The sequence below is a fragment of the Saccostrea echinata genome, unplaced genomic scaffold (assembly GCF_033153115.1).
Source record: "Saccostrea echinata isolate AGI-Se365-2 ecotype Australia unplaced genomic scaffold, CSIRO_AGI_Sech_v1 ptg000058l, whole genome shotgun sequence".
In the NCBI taxonomy this organism is placed as follows: Eukaryota; Metazoa; Mollusca; class Bivalvia; order Ostreida; family Ostreidae; genus Saccostrea; species Saccostrea echinata.
This window is the reverse complement of record NW_026889807.1, coordinates 6,728,339-6,749,716: the sequence shown is the minus strand read 5'-3', so window position 1 is coordinate 6,749,716 and position 21,378 is coordinate 6,728,339. Positions and strand designations below refer to the sequence as shown.

Sequence of the window (21,378 nt, the reverse complement as noted above, 5' to 3'; positions counted from 1 at the left end):
GAATTTAATGTACGCGCATATAAAATTTCTTCTTGAAGAGATTAATGAAAAAAAAAATCCTTAGACAGAGGATTCCTTTTTTATTAACATATTTATCAACTTACCTAATTATCTATACTTACCGATAATGAAACCAAAAACTAGAACAAACAACATTATCTTCAACATGCCCATTCTTAGTTTTCAAATGTTGTTCAGTGAAAGTTTTCAGGGAAGTTTAATTATTTTGCAGTCAGTTTACATACTGTACATTGACTTCCGATACAGAACCATCCTTACTTTAATTTACGTTTTATGGTATTATTTGTCCGACTTTTCTTAAGTAAGGAGATAAAAACGTTGCACTGAAAGATAAAAAAAAGGAAAGAAAAATTCTTATACGCTAATCTTTTAAAGAGTTAGACGACATAGAGCTTTAGTAAAAGTCATAAGACACTGAAGTAGATATATATCTGAACTATTAGTTTGATTCGTTAAATCGATGAATTAGGAAGGCACAGTGGTGCAGTGGGTGTAGTGTTGTGGATGCGTGCGAATTCAGAATGATGAATCTGGAGTGAGCTTCACATTTAACTGTGCTTTAAGCATAATTTCGAGTGAAAATAAGAGATCAGTAGAAACAATGAGCACAAAAATATTCCAGTGTGGTACTGTTTTGTAGCAATTGCAGGCCTTTCTGGCAAGCTCGTAAGAAATATCCGAGGTTGTTTTCCGAGCTTACCGGAGAGATCCAGTAAGGTAATTTAGAAAAGCTAGGTATTTATTATATTTTAGAAATAACTGTAAGGCTCTCTAGAGTCTTGGTATTTTAAGATCTAAGTTACTGTCACTTTTTGTACATTTATGTACACGTTAGACAACAAAATAAGAACCTTCAGAGTTTTATTCTTTAAAGCCCATACGAACTATGTAAAAGGCAAGAGGCAAATTTAGTGATTTAGCCGTAATAATCGGTTTATAATTTTAGTGAGAAGTTCTCAAGCGATTTTACAATACCCGTATCTTGCGAAATAGCCTTTCCTCCCCAGTGTTCAATGAATTGTTAGCAATATGCAATTTTAGCGATCTCAATACTCTCGCCAATAATGCTAAAATTGAACACTAGGTAAAAATTCTGCTTATACAGTAATAGAAAGTAGGTATATACCTCGCATGAACCAAGATAATTATTAATTTGAATTCTCATATGATTACATCTACTTGTAATGTTTATGGTTTGTAAATGTTGTAGAACAAACTAAATACGATGCAAAAATAATGTATTTAAATGTATAAATAAAGATAATGCAATATAAAAGTCATCCAAACTGAGTAAGTGTAAAACTAATAGTATTCAATAAGAAAGTAACCGTAAATTTGCTAGCCAAAAACTTTTAAGTTTGCATGTGCGCAGGTAATTTGCAGTACCAAGGGGACGTATTACAAATGCTGATCAAAAAAGGATAATATCAGTCATCGACACTAAATTTGTTGGGTAATTGAGATACATGCTTTATCCTTACACTTGTTCTTCGTATATTTTGAATGTGAATCTCGCGGGGTCACTATTTACAAATATATAAAGTAAGGCACATTTTTTCTAGCTAGAGAACAAAACCTGTCTGTGTATACGCTGAATGCAAGTATTTTACAGTCCGTAAAAGGAAAACTTCAATAAACATATTTAACACTATCTAGTGGAAACAAATATTTTGAGAGTTTGACTTATGAATCGTCGTGCAATCGACATAAGAACAGTAGTTGCCGTATCCCCCCCCCCTTTCCTCCATTGTATTGTGATTGAAATGATCATAAACAAGCACGTGCTAAAATAAAAATACATAAGTTGGATGTTACATGCAACACCCACTGTGTAGCTGAACATTAATTTTCAATGCTCGAAGCATGTTTACAGGTTGGGGGGAAGCGTAAATTCCGCTATAATTGTGGTATATCACTATTATAGTGAGATTCCGCTATATTTTCAGCCTTAGCTGTCCTCGATTTCATCAAATAACATACTTGCTGTTTAAAGCGCAAGTTATGATGGGAATAAAAATGGACAATAATTGGCATCCTTACATGTTATGAATTTTATTTAATTTTCTGCCGATGCGTTTAATAATGCGAACACACTTTTTAAAGCGGAAGTTACATTTTTAACATAGCAACCAGTGATTGCGGTAGTATTGAACAAAGCCTTACTCTTAATCTCTCTCACACATGTGCACAAATTAGTGCTTGTAATAAATTTCAACCCATGTTGAAATAGGTTTGTCGATTTACAGAAGAAGATGATTTTTACCTGCATGGTTACGGGTATGGAGGCCCCATTATGACAAACAAAAAAAAAAAAGCTCATTACATGTTTACTTTATTCTGATGAAACCGATTTGTATAGTTTAATTGCAATAGATCGTAAAGAATGATATAAGATGTCATTGTATTGCATTGTATTTTAATGCTCCGAAATGGTGATTTTGATGATTATGTGGTGTTTTCCCGTAGAACGAGTGTAAGAACCCATGAGAACAACTCACGTTTCTTAATGACAATAGTTATGAACTGCTGATTTATTCTGCGTCGACATCTTATTACTCTTTTAATATTACATTAGAGTATTGGACTACAGTATTATACTCATTATTTGCAATGTCTGCGACTGAAACTTCAGAGATCCTGGCACAGAGCCGTACTGTACTTTTTGGGCAATCTAATGAGGGCGAAATCTCACTGTCAACCATTCATACATTAGTTACTCAGATGGATTCAAAACTATCGAATATTGAAGTAAAAAAATGAAAGGTTTGAGACACGATTGTGTAAAATTGAAAAAAGAATGACCTCATTAGAGACTATACAGACATCAATAAGTGAACTTAAATCATCCTCTTCAAAGTTTGACACTGATGTGAAAAAGATTAGAAATGATTTTGGACAGCTTGAAACTAATGTGAGCGCATTAGGTAATGTGTTTGACTCGGTGAAAGAAACAGCAGACAAAAATAAAAAGACCGTTGATTATGTCAAGAAAAACCTGGACGAGTATACAGTTACTCAGAAAACATTAGAAGAAAAATTGACATCAGATGTCCAAGCGTTAAAAGAAGCCAAGGAAAGACTAGAAGAATCTGTGACGGATCTCAAAGCCAGATCAATGCGGGATAACTTGGTATTCTCAGGGATCCCAGAGGACCAGGATGAGGATACAGAGGCTGTGATTCAGAACCTAATGCGTCGGAGATTCAGGCTTGATTATGACATTCCTTTCGAGCGAGTGCACAGAATGGGCAGAGCAAATGAATTCAGCGAGTGGCCTAGAAATATAGTAGCCAAATTTACCTACTATAAGGATAGGGAGTACATCCGTCAAAACGCAGCCAGAAGATTACATGGAACGAATGTGTAGGTGAACGAACAATTTCCCCAAGAGATCGAGAATAGGAGAAAAAAACTGTATCCAGTCGTGCGCCAAGCAAAACTCGACCACAAACGTGTAAAGCTAGTTCGAGACACTCTCTTCATAAATGGAGTTAAATACATCGCACCTCCTGAATCCGCCCAAGTGACTCAGAGTTACGCAAGAGTAGCACAACAAGAGCAAGGAGCTCCAACCCTGACCGCCTAGACGGGATAACAAAAGAGCCCGGTATGGATCATCTCCGGATCATTACAGACAATAGGATCGCACGGAGGAACAGACCCAGCGCCGTAAGGCTCAATTTGCAAATAATGTAAAAATTTTGTCATTAAATGTATGTGGGATAAAAAACAGACTGAAATATAGGGAATTTGTTGATTTCATCTCAAAATATGATATAATTGGATTAACAGAAACTAAAACTGATAATTCTGATAAAATACAAATACCTGGATTTGTTACTTATATGAAAAATAGACGTAAACTTTCCAATACCCGATCTGGGGGGTATTGTAGCTATTAAAGATACTGTTGTGAAATATGTTAGCATGATAAATACAGATTGTAAATATGTTATGTGGTTCAAGATAAACAAAATTTTATTTAATACTACCAAAGATATAATTTGCGGAGTTGTTTATATACCTCCAGAAGGAAGTAGATATTCTTCCCCTGATTGTTTTATAGAAATTGAACAAGAGTTCCTCAACTTTAATAAAGATTCAAATTATTTTTGTATGCTTGGTGACTTTAATGCCAGAGTAGGCAATATGAATGATTTTTTCACAGCTGATGAATTTGTATTGAACCAAAACAATTGTAATGAAAACATGTATACTGATATTTTAACAAGATCCACGATATTTGAAAAATGTAATATACCCCTAGAAAGAACTGTTAAAGACACCACGGTAAATAACTATGGGCATAAATAGATTGATTTTTGTAGGAATAATGAAATGTATATTGTAAATAGCCGTGTAGGCAACGACAAACTTAAGGGAGATTTAACTTGTAAAAATAGCAGCACTGTAGATTATGTTTTAGCCAGTGTGCATATTTTTGATTTGTTTAGTGATTTTGATGTTGTCGAATTTTGTAACCTGTATTCTGATGTACATAATGCCTTATCAGTATCTTTATCTAGTTGTAAGACTGTTATTTCAAACGACACAGGTGTAAATCACTCAGGTGTAAAATTATGGTGTCCTAACAAATCAGTGGAGTTCTGTGGTAATATTGAAACACTTGCTGTAAATAACATTGAAAGTAAACTTGATGACTTAGGCGGTGATAATACTCATGTAACAAAGGAAAATATCAATCTTGTAACACGCGATATATGCGACGTGTTCTTTAGTGCGGCAAAAGAAACATTTGGGTATCACAAAGATAGAAGGGCTGGGGTTGATAATAATTGTAATAAGCAATGGTTTAATCGGGACGCTAGAAAAAAGTTTCATCTCGCTAAACGTATGTATAATCGAAATAAATCGACCGAAAACAAGCGTAATTTGAATGCTATGAGTAAAATATATAAGAAAACAATGGACGAGAGCATAAAAAATAATAGAAAGAATATTGCCAAAAAACTCAAAGATTTGCATTCTACAAATCCCAAAGATTACTGGAAAATTTTGAATGCATCTGATAAAAATAAGAAATGTGCTGTTGATATAAATGACATGTATAATTTTTTGAAAGATATGAATGAAGATAAAAATTGTAATGTTGTTCCTGATAACTTAGATGAACAGGAAGATGTAGCGAATTTTTCAAATGATTTTTCAGTTGATATCCTAAATTGTGCTATCAGTGATGAAGAAATACTGAACAGTGTCAACAAGCTTAAAAATAACAAAGCATGTGGTTTTGACAAAGTGTTTAATGAACATATTACTTCAACAATTACTATATTTTTACCCGTATATAGAAAACTGTTCAATTTAATATTTGATTCAGGTACCGTCCCGTATGAATGGTTAATTGGCATTGTTAAACCTATTTATAAAAATAAAGGTGATCCAACACAACCAGAAAATTATCGACCCATAACATTATTGAGCTGCTTAGGAAAATTATTTACAAGTATTTTATGCACACGTTTGGAAACATTTGCTGAAGAAGTAAATTTAATTAATGAGAGTCAAACAGGGTTTAGAAAAGGGTACTCAACTTTAGATCATATAGTTACCTTACAGTTTTTATGTCAGATTTTTTTTCAAAGAAAGAAAAAACTTTTCTGCGCTTTCATTAACTTTAAACAAGCTTTTGATACGGTTTGGAGATTTGGATTGTGGCATAAGCTATTTACATGTAAGAGTGGGGTTAGTGGAAAATGTTTTAACTACATCAAAAATATGTATATAGGAATTAAATCTATGATAAATCTGAATGGCACAATCACAGATTATTTTAACTGTAATGTTGGTGTTCGCCAAGGTGAAAATCTATCGCCTTTTTTATTTTCCTTATATATTAATGACCTGGAAGAGTTTCTCTCGGACAGAAATATTATTGGTTTACAAAGCATAACTGACGCTATTGAAGAAGAAGTATATGTGTATCTTAAGCTTTTCATTTTGTTATATGCAGACGATACTGTTATCTTGGCTGAAACAGATGTAGATCTGCAAAAGGCTTTGGATGATTTTTATTTGTATTGTTCACAATAGAAACTTAATGTTAATGTTAGTAAGACAGAAATTCTAGTGTTTTCTAAAGGACCAATGTCAAAAAAGGTATTTTATTATAATAATAATGCAATTGAAAATGTAAAAGAATTCAAGTATCTTGGGATAATATTTTCACGCTCAGGTTCATTTTGTAAGGCCAAAAAACATTTATGTGAACAAGCACAGAAAGCAATGTATGGTGTTATAAGGAAGATAAGACAATTTAACTTACCAATTGAGTGTCAGTTAGATCTTTTTGATAAAGTTGTTGTTCCAATTTTGACTTATGGCTCTGAAATTTGGAGTTATGAAAATCTCGACATCATTGAACGTGTACATTTAAAATTTTTAAAACATATTTTCCATTTAAAGAGTAGTACGCCCTCGTATATGGTGTATGGGGAGACTGGGCGATTCCCATTGTATATTAATTTATGGGTACCTGATTACACATAACCTCCTTAATAAAGACAACACATAACATTCTGTATAGGAATAGAAATATTTATACAAGATTGATCTCCTACTGGTTAAAATTACTTAACCCGAATTCTTTAGAAAACAAAAAAGTTTGTGTTTTGTATAAATATCTATGTTCTCAATATTTTCAAGGAGGTCCAAAAAACCTATGGGTAGATTTCATTTATAAAATTTTAACCTCTCGGGGTTCTCCAACATTTGGTATGAACAAAGTTCCATTGACAGGAATTGGGTACTTGCAGCAGTGAAGCAAAGATTAAGCGACCAATTTATTCAAAAATGGCATAGTGATATAAATAATTCATCAAAAGGTCAAATTTACAAAATTTTTAAGAGTGATTTTGGATTTGAAAAATATCTAAGTATTTTACCTAGTAAACTCCAAAAAATACTAATAAAATTTAGAACTTCAAACCACCACCTCCCAATTGAAACTGGTAGATGGTCAAATATTCCACTGGATGAAAGAGTTTGTAAATTGTGTAATACAGGGCAAATAGCAGACGAATTTCATTTCATTTTAGAATGTAAAACATTGAACAGCATCAGAAAGAATCTTTTACATCCCAGATTTTGTAAAACGCCAAATACACTTAAGTTTTCTGAAATTATGTCAACGACAAACTTAAAAACTTTAAAAAACCTTTGTATATTTATATCTAAAATAAACGACACCCTCTGTCCTCCATAATTTAAATGTTATCATACCATTTTTTTCTTCTTTTCTTCTTTCATTGTATGTTTATTGCTATACTATGTACATATGTATATGCCCCTCATTTATGCTATTGTATCATAATTATATTTATTATTTTTGTCACAATTATGACGACTAATTTATTGTACCTCATGTACCACTGATGTTGGTGTGAGTGAATAAAATGAAAAATGAAAAAATGAAAAATATAAGATGTCATTTCTGCAGGTAATTACAAACACATTACATGACATTAGTTTCGGGAATGTCAAACAAAATTTTGTAAAATATTAGTTTTTGTTTTATGACAACAAATACATGTAACATTAGATAAAAAAAAAAGAAAAATCTTTTTAAAAAGTATATCAAAAATTATATGTATAAACTATTTTTTGTTGGGAATATTTGGCGTAATTTCTCAGAAGAAACATTGGTGCTTAATACATGTGTTATGATTAAACCACGCCACGTAATGATGAGACACTAAAGTAATTAAAGGTTCATTTAGTTATGATGTAGCTGCAGTTTCCGAAAATAGAAGTATATTGAAAATTATTGATAAAAGACACCAGAGAGTATGACACAACTGCTTCATATTTGGATATTTTACTAGAGAAAAAGATTGGTGGCAAACTAATAACTACACTTACATGGTACATGTGATAACTACTTTTTCTATAATATATATAACTTTCTATATATTAGTAGTAGTATCTTTATTGGCGTATACATTGCATATATTGCCACAAAAGTATAACAGTGGTTTATAAACTAAAAAAAATCCACCCATTCCCGCTTGCAAATAAAAAAAAATGAGTTGAAAGTTCATCTGTGTTTATAACAATTATGTTAATTACATCCCAACTTAGATATACCTGTGTTTTGTAAAATTTAATACACTTTAAGACAGAAAAATACAATAAATAAATCGATAAAATGCAATGATTTCTTTCACTTAATTTTGTACATTTTCTGACAGAAAATAAATAAATAGATGAAAGAAAAAAATGATATAATGTACTCAAGTTTTGCACTTTAAGACAGAAAATAAATTAAATGGATTCAATTTTTTTTCAAATTGCTTGAAATACTGTATGAAATATGAAGACAATAAACTGTAATCAATCTCAAAAGTCCATTGAAACATTGCAAATTTTAAACAGGTAAAACACGGACCTCTAAAAAACATCAGAGGTGGGATCAGGTGCCATGGAGGAGTGAGCATCCCCTGCCACAAGTGTGTTCCTTGTCATGATCGGGAAAAAACGAAAAGAAAAAAAACAATTCAATGTGTAAATAATGGCCTCTGTGTAGTTAAAAAAGCGGGCTTAATATTTTAGCGGCTGTGGCGCAGACAACGATAGACTAGTTCATGATAACTATAAATAAATGAATTTTGCAAAGTCCATGCTCGACAGGGGATGCGTATTCCTCCATAGCACCTTATCCTACCTATTCGCTATGCAAAAAAAAAAAAAAAAAAAAAAAAAAAAAAAAAAAAAAAATTGCTCAAATGGCTTTTTTCGTTATCTTCATATTTCTGTTCTCCTTGTATTTCGTTTATCTACACCAGAATAATCTACGTCTGGTAATTAGGATTTCATTTTCTCTTTTCCAGTGCATAACGTAGTTAAATTTAAAATTTCATGCAATTCAGAGAATCAATAAATCATGCAGAATTTATTTTACGTCACGTCTACAGGTAATTCCATGCACAAGTGTAATGATTCTTTTCTTTTTAAGTATAATCATTTAAATTCATGGTTTCATCATCAAGAAAGGAAACATTATACATGAACTTAAGATTACTTGTAAAAGTGACATCTTTATATATATTGCTTACGGTTTAGACGACACAAATCGATTCCATTAAATTGTACATGTGCTGATTTTTGTCATAACGGACCTCCGTACCAGTAACTATGCAGGCAAAAATCAACTTTTCTTGTGTAAATTCGACAAACCTACATGTATTCCAACATGGGTTAAAATTATTACAAGCACTAATTTGTGCATAATTATGTGTGAGAGATATTAAGAGTCAAGCTTTGTTCAATACTACCGCAATCACTGGTTGCTATGTTAAAAATGTAACTTCCGCTTTAAAAAGTGTGTTCGCATTATCAAACGCATCGGCAGAAAATTAAATAAAATTCATAACATGTAAGGATGCCAATTATTGTCCATTTTTATACCCATCATAACTTGCGCTTCAAACAGCAAATATTTTATTTGATGAAATCGAGGACAACTACGGCTGAAAATATAGCGGAATCTCACTATAATAGTGATATACCACTATTATAGCGGAATTTACGTTTCCCCCAACCTGGTTTAAATCAATATATCGTTCATTTCGACTTCGTGGCCAGTATATGAATTTCAGAATACTGAATGAATTGCTTGCATATTCTAAATTTTATAGGAAGATATCGTTCAACGGTATTTATGTTCAATAGGTCGTCTTACATGTAGATATATGTAACGCCATACACATTAAACATGATAATTCGGAAAACAGGTATAAAAGCAGACTATTAAAATAAATACCAAAAAAGTAACGAGAACACACACATGTACTCATACTGTTTTTTTTTTAATATTGACAGAGTTAATTTAATAGGTGTCAGCTATTGTTGGAATAATTATACGTCGATATCATTCAATCATCAAAAGTTTGTTGTTACAGAAAACATATTAATGATCATAATTTTTAATATAGTAAAAAATAATATTTAGAAAAAAATGCATACTAATTAGAATAGTAACGTACTCCATGTGTTTCAATAATATTCCGATTATTTAAACGTTTCTCCTTTGCAAGATGTATTTTCTTGTATAAAAATGATCGACTACTGATCACGAGTTAAAATATTAAGGGAGACTGAAAACAATCAGAATCTTCAATTATATTAAATAATTGATGCATAAGAAGATAATCATGACTACAGTAAAATTTGTAGCTGTAATTTATTAGATTAGATTACATATAATCATATTATTCATGATTATAGATTGCATCTTATGTTTCAAAAATTTATGAATTTCAGTTCAGCTGATTACAAAATATGTGAAAACTTCTTTGCTATAATAATAATTAAAAAGGAAGTTGAAGAACTCTCTTAATTAGGACCAGTGTTGTCAACGAGTGCCCGGTTAACCGTCGAACGATGCGAGTATCGGTAAGTAAAACTGCTACTCGGTTACTCGGATATATAACATTTTACATGTTAGCATGTTTAAATCAGCAGGAAAAAAATGTTTTTAAATTCCCTTATTTTATTTACCGTTATTTAACGATAGATTGACCTGGCGTTTTACAAATGCGATCAATTTGTTTTGATAAGTATTCTACAGTTAAATGTTTATCTTTCATTGCCAAGGTGTATACAAGTTTTGAAGGCTTTAGTTAATTATAATTACTTCACATAAATCTGTGCTAGTCCACAGTACAAGATTAAAGAGGAAGCCGCCATATGCATCAAAATAATTAAAAAAAAAATGACTGAATTTAAATCCACCAGTTGTGAAATATTTGAAATAGAATTAACATATCGGGTGGGACAACAAAATTTTAATATTCTAAACCCCCTAAGATTGAAATTAAACTCTGAAACAAGCGATATATTATTATAATAAAGGACCTCCCGCAAAACAGCAAACTATTACGGGATGTTCGAGAAAAAAAATATTAAGAAGATATTTAATACTGTGAATTTGTAATTAAGAATAAAGTTCATAAGCAGTGCATTTTTGTTTCATATATACAGGTATACAAATGATAAGATTTACATAGAAATGGTAACGACGTTACATATACAAAATGTATTTCAGTTACCATTGAGTATATATACCGCGAAAAAGGACGTTTTGAGGTCTAAAGAAAACCCATCCGAGTAACCGGTTACTCGATCGGAAAAGTAAGCGAGTAACCGGTTACTAAACATTGTCCGATTTGACAACACTACTCAGGACAAATATAAAGCAATAGAATATGAAATTTCCGGCAAACTAAAAAAAAATTGGTATAAACGAAAAAAAGATGAATCGTTCCTGACAATACGTATTCCTTTTTTGGGTCGAAATGTGCTTTCATATCAAGTGCAACCCAAACCGAAACTACCATAATGCATTTCGTTTGCAAATAGACTGGTTAGTTGGCAAACGCCCTTTAAAGGTGAGGATAATGATGGCCGAAAGTACGTGTAAAGACAAACTTGCTGTCTACAGTTGTCCGATTTGTTTAGAAAAGATAAATGGACCAAAATGCCTCCCTTGTTTACATACTTTTTGTGAAAAATGCCTGCAGACTTTTATATCTAGGGCTTCCGTGGGGAAAGATCCAGAGAAATTCGACTTTGAGTGTCCTGTATGCCGTCGTGTCACAGGTCGACCAGAACCAGGGATTACCGTGGATGAATGGGCGAAATTTTTTCCCACCGACATATTGGTCAACTCATTAATGGATTCGAATGATAAAGAAAAAGATCAATCCTGTGCCATTTGTCTACGAGATAACAAAAAAAGTAAGGCGGAGTCTTGGTGCCATGACTGTGCAGAGGCTATATGTAGTTCTTGTAAACATCTACATCAAATAATTGCTTCACTTCGTAAACACAAAATTTTAGCATTAAATCTTGACGAGAAAGATGACCAGTTTAATTTCCCGGAACTGGACGAGCCCTGTCATTTGCATCAAGGCAAATATGTTGAAGTGTTTTGTTTGGATCACGAAACTCTTTGCTGCAGCGTTTGCTTTGCAACGCAACATAGACACTGTGAACATGTGGAAGCTTTGGATGAAGTTTCTAAAAATATGCCCAAATCAGTCGTGGAATGGAATATTGACGCTCTTTCAAAATTATCAAAGATTATAGAAGAAACTGCAGTACACAAGGAAAATGAAATATTGCGCAACAATGCCAAAAAGGAAGAAATTCTGAAGAACGTATCCACAGAAATTGCGAATATTAAAACTAAATTCGATGACTTACAGCAACAGTTTGAAAAATCCTTCCTGAAGAAGCATGACGATATTGAGGAGAAACTCAAACAATGCATTTTTGACATGAAGCAATACCTCCTAACTGTCAAAAACGGAGGGACCCTTCTTTCTGCAGTTCAAAAGGGAGACTCCAGTAAGCAAACGTTTCTGTGCGCATTAAAGATATTGAGAGATGTAGACCAACAGTTTGAACATTACAAAGCAAGAAACGCAGAAGACGAAGAGTACGATTATGAACACGATCACACAACCATTCTAAAACAGATTTGTGAGCACGATAAAATAGATGACGTCACATTGTTAACAAGACCATCAGGGAATATTTGGAGTTTGTCAAAGTATTTTTCAGCATTTCCGATCTTTGAGAACATGGATAAAGAAAAGACATCAGCAATGTTTGAGAATTTACAAAACCCCTTTTCTCTAAAAGCAGTGAAAAAATTGGAATTTCAGCTTCCTACTCCAGCACAACAAGGCATATTTATAAACAGTGAAACACTTGCAATGATTTCTTCGTCAAATTCCCTGCTATTCTACAACCTTGCCGATGGAACTTCAAGGCTATGTAATCCTCCTTTGGAAATAGCAGGAAACCCTTTTTTAAGTTCCGGACAAACAAGAGATACATTTTACATCAGCTGTCTGTCCAAAATTCGAAAGTTGAAGATAAAAAACATAAAAGGCACAACAAGTGCCACTTGTATCAGAGAAATAGATCTAAAGCAGGATTTTTGCGTTTTTGATGTAGATGAGGAACATAACAGGATCGTAATAGCATCCACAACTCAGGTGACTATCTTTTCACTTTCCCCTATATTATCAATTACTAACACAATCACCTTCCAGAATCCACAAACGGCTCCTGTACTGGCTCTGTCGAATACCTGTGACCGGCTTGCTATTGTGGGAGGAAATAATGAGGTGGTTTGTTTTTCAATCACTGGAGAGGAAATATTTCGGCATCAACAAAAAGATAAAGACATCCTTCACTGTTTGTTATTTGATCCCAAGAATAATATGTACTCATTGTATTGGAAATATCCAAGGTGTGAAAACTTTGCTGCATCATGTGGTAGCTGTAGGCGCGTAGGGAGTAATAGAAAAGTTATATGTAGAAATTATTCTTTATCTGACAAAGGCGCCGTTTGTAACAATAGTCGCCAATTTACTTATAACAATTGTGAAAATTGCGGAGAAACACCAAATGTACATCTGAAAAATGGCGAAGTTCTTCAAATTGCGCATGACGGTAGTAGTGGTCGGTGTTTTATATCAAATTGTCCTTTGGGCGATTTCATGTTTTTCAATCAAGCATATGATGATCTTTTTAATGCTGATGGAATGAAGTGTATTGTCTATACGCTTGATAGCTGAATTTCTGTAATTTAAAAAAAAAATACTTTTAATTAGTTTAATTTAATAACATACATAATATACACGTACCTGGAGAAAACAAACATTGTAAAAGTACGTATAGTCACTTTTTGATTTTGTATAATATAGAATATATTTGTTAGATTTTTTCTCTCCAATTTTCAAGTTCAGTGTATGATCTGTAAAAATGTAAATGTTTCAGCAATGCAGGTCTTTTGCGTGTGATATAAAACCAGTCTAGTTTTCAAGGAACTGGCGTTTGGAATAATTTCTTGTTAGGCCAAATAAAAAAATATGTGTGGTTCCGGTTACCCAACCGTCCCTATTTTATACCCCCGACCCTAAATTTTTTTCGGCAATTTTCATATATTTTTCCGGAATTTTCCCAGATTTCTATCAATGGCTCCGGTTTAAGTTTTAGTTTCAGCAATGACGGCCTCCTTGCAAAACATAGTGCAAGTGTTTAATAGTGTTAAATCCAAAGCAAGCTAACATGTAGGTGTCCCCTACCAATATTGACTAGTATATTATCACACCACATCTAAATGCCACTTGCAAAGGAGTGATAGGTATTATTTAGAAAAATTAAGAAAATCATTTTGTTAAAAAAAGACCCTACCTACCTACCCTATTTTTTTTGGAGGTGTAACCGGAACCAAACATATTTTTTTTGTTTAGCCTTAAATAAAAGAAATGTCACTGCACCTTGTGAAAGATGTAGTCCGGTATGTTGTTCATGTATATGCAGACAGGAAATAATTCTGAACTGAATGTTCTTTCCAAAAATTATGGAAATAAATGTAATTCTAGACAAGTTCAATTTCGAAAACTATACAAAAATTATCACAGAAAGTAAGTATCTCTACTGGCGAATCGCTTGATAGATCGCTTGATACTTTATAACATTTGAGATGCCGCAGATTGGAAGGTATTTGATATCTAATAAACGACATTTTAGTAATTTACTTGTACGAGAAATCAGATTGTGGAATTTCTTCTGTCAGAAAATATTTTTTTTTAAAAATGTGACACATGTATGGGATTGTTTATTCAAAACGTTCACTACCTAATCACTCTTCATTTTATGTTTTATCTGAGATGTAAACTTACGTATGTGCTGTTTCACAATGTGGAATCATTAAAGCAATATATTTTTCAAGTTTTGTTGATGAAATGGTTGATTGATTTAGTTGTTTAACGGTTGTGTTCCCCAAATGTCTACTCGCCAAAACATGTCATCATGTGGGGTGATAAAGTGGCCCTCCTAGGGGAATACATGTAAAATTTAACTGCACTAACCTGAATAATGCAAGATTTTAAAAAAGTTCATGAAATTTCTTAAATTTATTATTTTTTCATTAAATTAGCGTCCAATAGAGTAATGTTTTTTATGATTTCGTAAATAGTTATATAAAAACAACAATTTATTGGTATTTAAATGAATAAAGTATGTCTAAGAGTAGAGGTTAATAACAAATGGAATGGGTGAATAATATTTAATTTATAATCAATTTCATGACTTCACGTTTTTAATGAATTGGATTGGTCATTAGTTAATGATACTGTTTAAACAAATACCTTTTTCAAACTAAAAATATCGACTTTTATGTGTATCTGAAGTTTTCCAATTATTATTCAAAAAAAAAAAAAAAAAAAAAAAAAAACTTTAAGAACCATATCTTATAAATCTTAAAAACAGTTACATGTGTATGTGTCCTTAAGTTTCCAATTTTATTTTCTCATTTATTCATCTTTTTGAAATTACGTGTACATTTATTTATATATATATATACTTATTTACATGTATATCCTACACTGTACATATTTCTTCATGATATAATGTGTGTTAACTGGTTTGAATATGAAAGCTCATGATCACATGAACTCTTAAATATGCATTATATTTCATCTTTGTACGAATTACTTTATTTCTGAACGCCCTTCTCCGCCATATATTTTATTGATTCCGCCATATTTCTTTGAGTACCTGTACCCGCTATATAAACCCTGATGTATTTTTTTTTTACACTTGAGTGATTTGTTGGCCTGGCTGTCGAAATGTACGCATCTCCTAGAGCATAGTTTTGGGGAAAACCATGAACTGGCCAAATACATGTTTTAAAGGACTTATCGCATGTTTCTCAATTACTTATAATTAAAAGCGTATTACTTTCCTTTATTCCGATCACAGTTTTATAAAATTTGTGTTTTAGTGCGGATATACCGCGTTAATTAAACATTATTTGACTCAAATAAAAATCCCTGAATCGAATATCAGAGTTAATTAGATAGCGATCACGTGACCTTGATACGTCATAGGCGACAATGGCTGAGCAGTTGTTTACCTTAATCTTACTTAAATATACGCGATATAAACGAGGTTCTCTCACGACCAGATCACTGATTTATCGATATGAGGTTGGAGATCAAACTTTATATGCTTGAAATGTCATCAGAGGAAAATTCGTAAAATCTGTAAACACGGTAAAATAAAGCGACGATAAGAAGGGGTACGCGGCGAAGACGAAGAAACTCGCCTTCAAAATACAATGTGATTTGTCATAAAACCATTATTATTCACAAATTCAACATCTCTGGTACATGTATTGTTTAATTATAATAACATATCAATTAATGCAAATATATCTGCACATATTTTGCAAACAATGGCAGTCTCGAATAAGAATTTCCCTATTACCGAATACGTATCCAAATGTTTAACTAACAAACAGAAAACCTCTTGATCTATACAGATATTGCATCTTCATCTAGGATAGGGATTGTAATATGTCGGACAAAAATGAATCAGCTCATATTTACTTCTATCAATATTTAAATTTTTGTCGTGACATAATGTGAATCTGTGCTAATATTGAAATAGAAGGAAAAACATATTTAAGGCAGTGTAAAATGAAAATAAATGACTAAGTATAAAATGGATTTAATGTTTGGTGTTTGTAAAATGTATTAATGAATGAAATTACATCTTACCATGTTCCCTCTGATTATTTTCATTGTAAACAAATTTTTTTTTTTGTACATGTTCTTCAAATACCGATGATTTATGTTATTAATTGAAAGGCTGATAAAAGGAGTAAAGAAATCTATAAGATGTAACTATTTTTGTTTGTTTTGTTTAACATCCCTTTCGAGAGTTTTTCACTCGTTTGAGACATCATCCCACTTGCCGGTGGAGGGCTGTAAATATTAGACCTATATTCGGCACTCAGAGCAATTGATCAGTGAGGGATCTTTTCCGTGCCAGCATCTACTATGACACAGGGCCTCGGTTTCTCCGAAGGACCGGTCTCCATGTCCCGCAATGGGATTCGAACCCGCGACGTAAGGATTAACTCCTTCTTTCGCGACTCTAAAGCAAACGCTCTAACCACTCCGCCACGCCCGCGACCTATTTTTTGTTCATCATTCTCCAAACCGAAATTACCCTGATTTCATTCATCAAAATTGTGAAATTCATAATGGTGGAGGGTATACTCAAAGTAAATCCAACTATTTATAGTTGTCCGATTTGTTTGGAAGAGATCATCAGACCAAAACGTGTGCCTTGTTCTCATACTTTTTGGGAAAAAATGCCTGCAGACTTTTATATCTAGAGCCCCCATGCATGGGGAAAGATCCAGAGAAGTTGACTTTGAATGTCCTGTCTGTCGTCGTGTAACGGGTCGATCAGAATCAGGGATTGTTGTGAATGAATGGGTTAAACATTTTCTAACCAACATTTTGGTCAACTCACTGACAAGTTTAAGTGGTGAAAAATTGAGGATAAATCCTGTGCAATTTGTTTACGGGTTGACAAAAAAATTAAGGCGGAGTCGGTGCAGTGACTGTGCAGAAGATGTATGTGATCCATGTAAACATCTTCATCAAATTATTGGTACACTTCAAAAACACAAAATCTCGGCACTAGGTTTTGAAGAGAAGAACACTGTTAAAACAGTGTTTAGATCCTAAACACAAAACTAAAATAAACTCCAAATTTGTTTATCTTTTTTTTACACGTTTAATTCTAAACATAACTCATTTCTAAACACGTTAAGACTTCATATGTTTAGTTGCTATACCTGTTTGTTCCCTAAACACATAATTTGTTCACTTTTTTTACGCGTTTAGCTCTAAACACGTCTCATTTCTAAACAGATTAAGCTTAGGTGTTAAGTTGCTTAACCTGTTTACTTCCACATTGGTTTCAAAACAATAGTCTACACGATAAACGATTACAAGAGAACAGATATTTTATAAGAAAAACTACATTTAAGTTTCCTAGAAATTTATTCTGCGTATATTACTGCACTGGTAGTGCATACAGAAAGCAATCATTTTAACCTCAAATGTATCTATTTTACAAGAAAAAAAACGGCTGACAATAATAACAATGAATAACATGAATTTATTATAAAGAATTTTAATATATATATATATATATATACATACATACATATACCGTATAACGGGTATTTTCTGCGGTTGCACTATACCGCAAAAATTTATTTACGGGGTATGATCATGCACTAAACTTTATGAATTATCAGAATGCTGTCATGTTTACGTTTTATAAATAAATTAAGACATATTGATCAAAGGTGCATGAAAACTGGTATTAAGCTATCATGCTTAATTAAAGTACTATCTTTTAGTTAGTTTTTGTAAAAATATTTCGAGTACCAATTGAAATGAATTAATGCAGTGTCAGTCCACCCAAACAATACAAATCTTTATTCTAACAGACGTTTTATGCGATCTATTAAAATAACAGTATTTAAATATATGTAGATAATGATAATAAATGCATCCAAGCCATATTCTAAAATACATTTTCTAGTTAACTGCCATCAAAATTAATTGTGTGTTTATATTTTAAGCTAAAACAAACAGTTGCATAATGAAGTACCCCAAAGTTGACGGTTAACAATCACAGGTGTCATGTGCATTGAGGCGTGACTAATCCTGTCAGTCTTATCCATTAGGTGAAATTCACGAGACAATCGAGCCACATTGTGTATACAAGCAGTAATTATAAGTATTGTCTCAATATAAAACACATGTTTAAAAAAGAAAAGCTACCATGTGTTGTTTGCAGCTATCGGAGTTTGGACTAATAATTGCGAAATAGGTACAAGTAAAGATGTTTTTGTATCAACTTATTTAATTGGTATTATTTACAGCTAGGAAGGTTTTGATTCAATATGTTTTGGACAAATCCTGACATCTAAAATCTTCGAATTTCGATGACACTCGAATTTTCTCGCTAACGAGGATGTGGCCACTTATGAGTCTGCGGACGCATCGATTTTAAAAACCTTACGTTCAAAATATCTGTGTCCAGTGCGCAGGTTCTTACGTTAATGAGAACCCTATCAGACATACACACCACTTATTATAATTGCATGTACAAAATATCTGAATGGATATTGAAAAAAATATTTTGCGATTGTAATTTTTGCGGATTTGTCCTATCCGCAAAATTCCGCAAAAATTGGACAACGGCAGAAAATACCCGTTATACGGTATATGAATATTTATCTTTATAATAGTTAAACTTAATATTAATCAACTTAGCAAGATTTTTTTCCTCACGTCAGTTACAAAAAGTTAATCAATTTTATTAACTTCCAGCAAGTCCTTCACTAGCAACAGTGTACAATTTGTATCCATCCATTACTGCCAGGAAGTAATCCATTTCCAATAGATATGAATGTTTTGGGGTATTAAAATTACCGAACAGTAGACGTCACAACATTCAGTTTCCTCTAGAATGTAAGAAATGCTCCATAATGTATCAACAATTGCTCTTCAACTTGGAGATGACACCAGTTACTCTGATACGCGTGTTTTTGCTTTTAAGTTCGATCTGGACCATATCCTGTAAGAAAGATTTAAATTATAGTAAAAGTATGCTCCTCGCTGAAATTTCACATTTATTTGATAGCTATTATTGTGCAAGATTTAGTGAAACTCATTTAAGGGAGCCGACTGGGATTTTATAGTGTGAAAACAACAATAAAGAAACTCTTTAATTTTATACCATATGTACCTTACATTGACTTCAGTACACATGACAAGTTTAGTGAAAATCTACCTTCCGGTTATTTTTAGGGACCATCTCAAAATACATGTACAGGTACATTTACTACAGGATTATATAGGAAAATACTATTTTTTCGCACTTCGGAGCAAATTATACAAATGCTACTATAGACATTTTGCTCAAATTATTTTATTTGATGAGTAAAATTATATTATACAATTTATGCAAGAAACATAAAATTTTACCGTCTGGTTTCCAGAGGGGGAATCTCAAAATGTCAAAATTCATGATATTTTCCTGTTTTTATGGAGTACTACAAAACATGACGGATACCACAGATTTATTTAAAAAAAATTATAAAATTGATTGTGAGATTCTCGATTTCCTATGTTTAAAATTTCAGGGGCATCTATTTTATACTTTTTATTTTTTTGCATAATTAATGACCCATCTTAAAGAACTTCGGTTATTCATAACGTCAAAAACACACTATTACGACGTCTATCTACCCATCATTTAAAAATCGTTTAAAAAAATCTATTATTTAAAAACGTAATTAGATTTTCTAACTTGAGATTTCCTATTTTTTTTTATTTTGTATAAATTATGTAAAAATCATAGTAACTTCAGAATAGTAAATACGCTTTATTTTACTATGCTGCGCGAAGTACTTTAAACCAACTATTATTCGCGTTAAGTTTTATTCGCGATTCGTCAGTCTGAAATCAATCCGCGACAATTAATTTTCGCAACTGAGGAAACATTCTCTACAGATACAAAGCAAAATAAATGGTTCGCGGCGATTAATATTAGCGAGATAAGTAGGTGGCGAAACTCGTGAATATTCCTCGCACGCAAATAAAGGTTGGTTTACAGTATTGCGCAATGAAAACCACAGTCGGTCCCCTTAACTACAAAATTTTATTGATACATGTACCGATATAGATGGTTTTTAAATGAACTTCTATGTACACTCCTTTCTAGCTTTCATGAATGCAAAATAACCGAAGGAAATCTTATCGACATTTACATGCGTAAATGCATGTTTATTTAGATTGCTCATCGTTGTCAATTTATGTAAATAAAAATAATGAACAGATCTTTTATCGTGGTACATGTAGTAAGATGTCTTTCAAATGCATTTCACAATCTCTTCATGGTTATCACTTTGGTTATCATTCACTTCCTTGATACATCTTCTTTAGCTTACATTGGGATTTTCTTTGTTTCGATAAACGCTCTATTTAACGTTCAAATATATACGCGTCATTTCCTGGAAGATAACTCTGTACTTCACATAAAAGTGTTTCATTTCTCAACACTTATATCTAAACACGTGTTATATCTAAACGCGCTTATATATAACATATATTTTAGGTCTAAACACGTAATGGAAGTGTTTCTTAACACAGTTTTTACAGTGAAGAAAAGTTTACATTTCCGGAATTAGATGAACCCTGCCATTTGCAGGTAAATGTGTTGAAGTGTGTTTCTTGGACCATGAAAAGCGTTACTGCTGTTTATGTGTTAGAACACAGCATAGACAATGTGAACACGTGGAAACTGTGAATTCAATGAAGTTGATGAAAAAATACAAAGACAAGTCGTAGAGTTAACTTAGATGTTCTTTCTGCAATATCAAAGATAACAAAGGGAGTTTTAAAACACAAAGAAAAAGCAATAACGCTCCTAGGTGTTCAA

General features: G+C 32.4%; 3 protein-coding genes across 4 annotated transcripts in view; 2 read left to right on the top strand and 1 right to left on the bottom strand.

Moving 5' to 3' along the window:
- Positions 1 to 277, bottom strand: part of LOC133174667 (uncharacterized) — a 304,409-nt gene extending 304,132 nt beyond the window's left edge. For both annotated transcript variants that reach the window (XR_009719162.1, XM_061309758.1), the window contains exon 1: positions 123 to 277. Coding sequence is in view for 1 of the 2 variants with exons in the window: in XM_061309758.1 (XP_061165742.1) it covers positions 123 to 174 (52 nt within the window). In the remaining variant the exon portion in view is untranslated. The remainder of the gene's footprint in view (positions 1 to 122) is intronic.
- Positions 278 to 2,818: 2,541 nt separating this feature from the next.
- On the top strand, positions 2,819 to 3,388 carry LOC133174626 (uncharacterized). Its single transcript, XM_061309725.1, has one exon. It carries the CDS (start codon positions 2,819 to 2,821, stop codon positions 3,386 to 3,388), a length of 570 nt encoding a protein of 189 aa, XP_061165709.1.
- Positions 3,389 to 11,414: 8,026 nt separating this feature from the next.
- LOC133174624 (uncharacterized) lies at positions 11,415 to 13,631 on the top strand. The gene has a single exon (XM_061309724.1). It carries the CDS (start codon positions 11,439 to 11,441, stop codon positions 13,629 to 13,631), a length of 2,193 nt encoding a protein of 730 aa, XP_061165708.1. The 5' UTR covers positions 11,415 to 11,438.
- Positions 13,632 to 21,378: the final 7,747 nt, after the last annotated feature.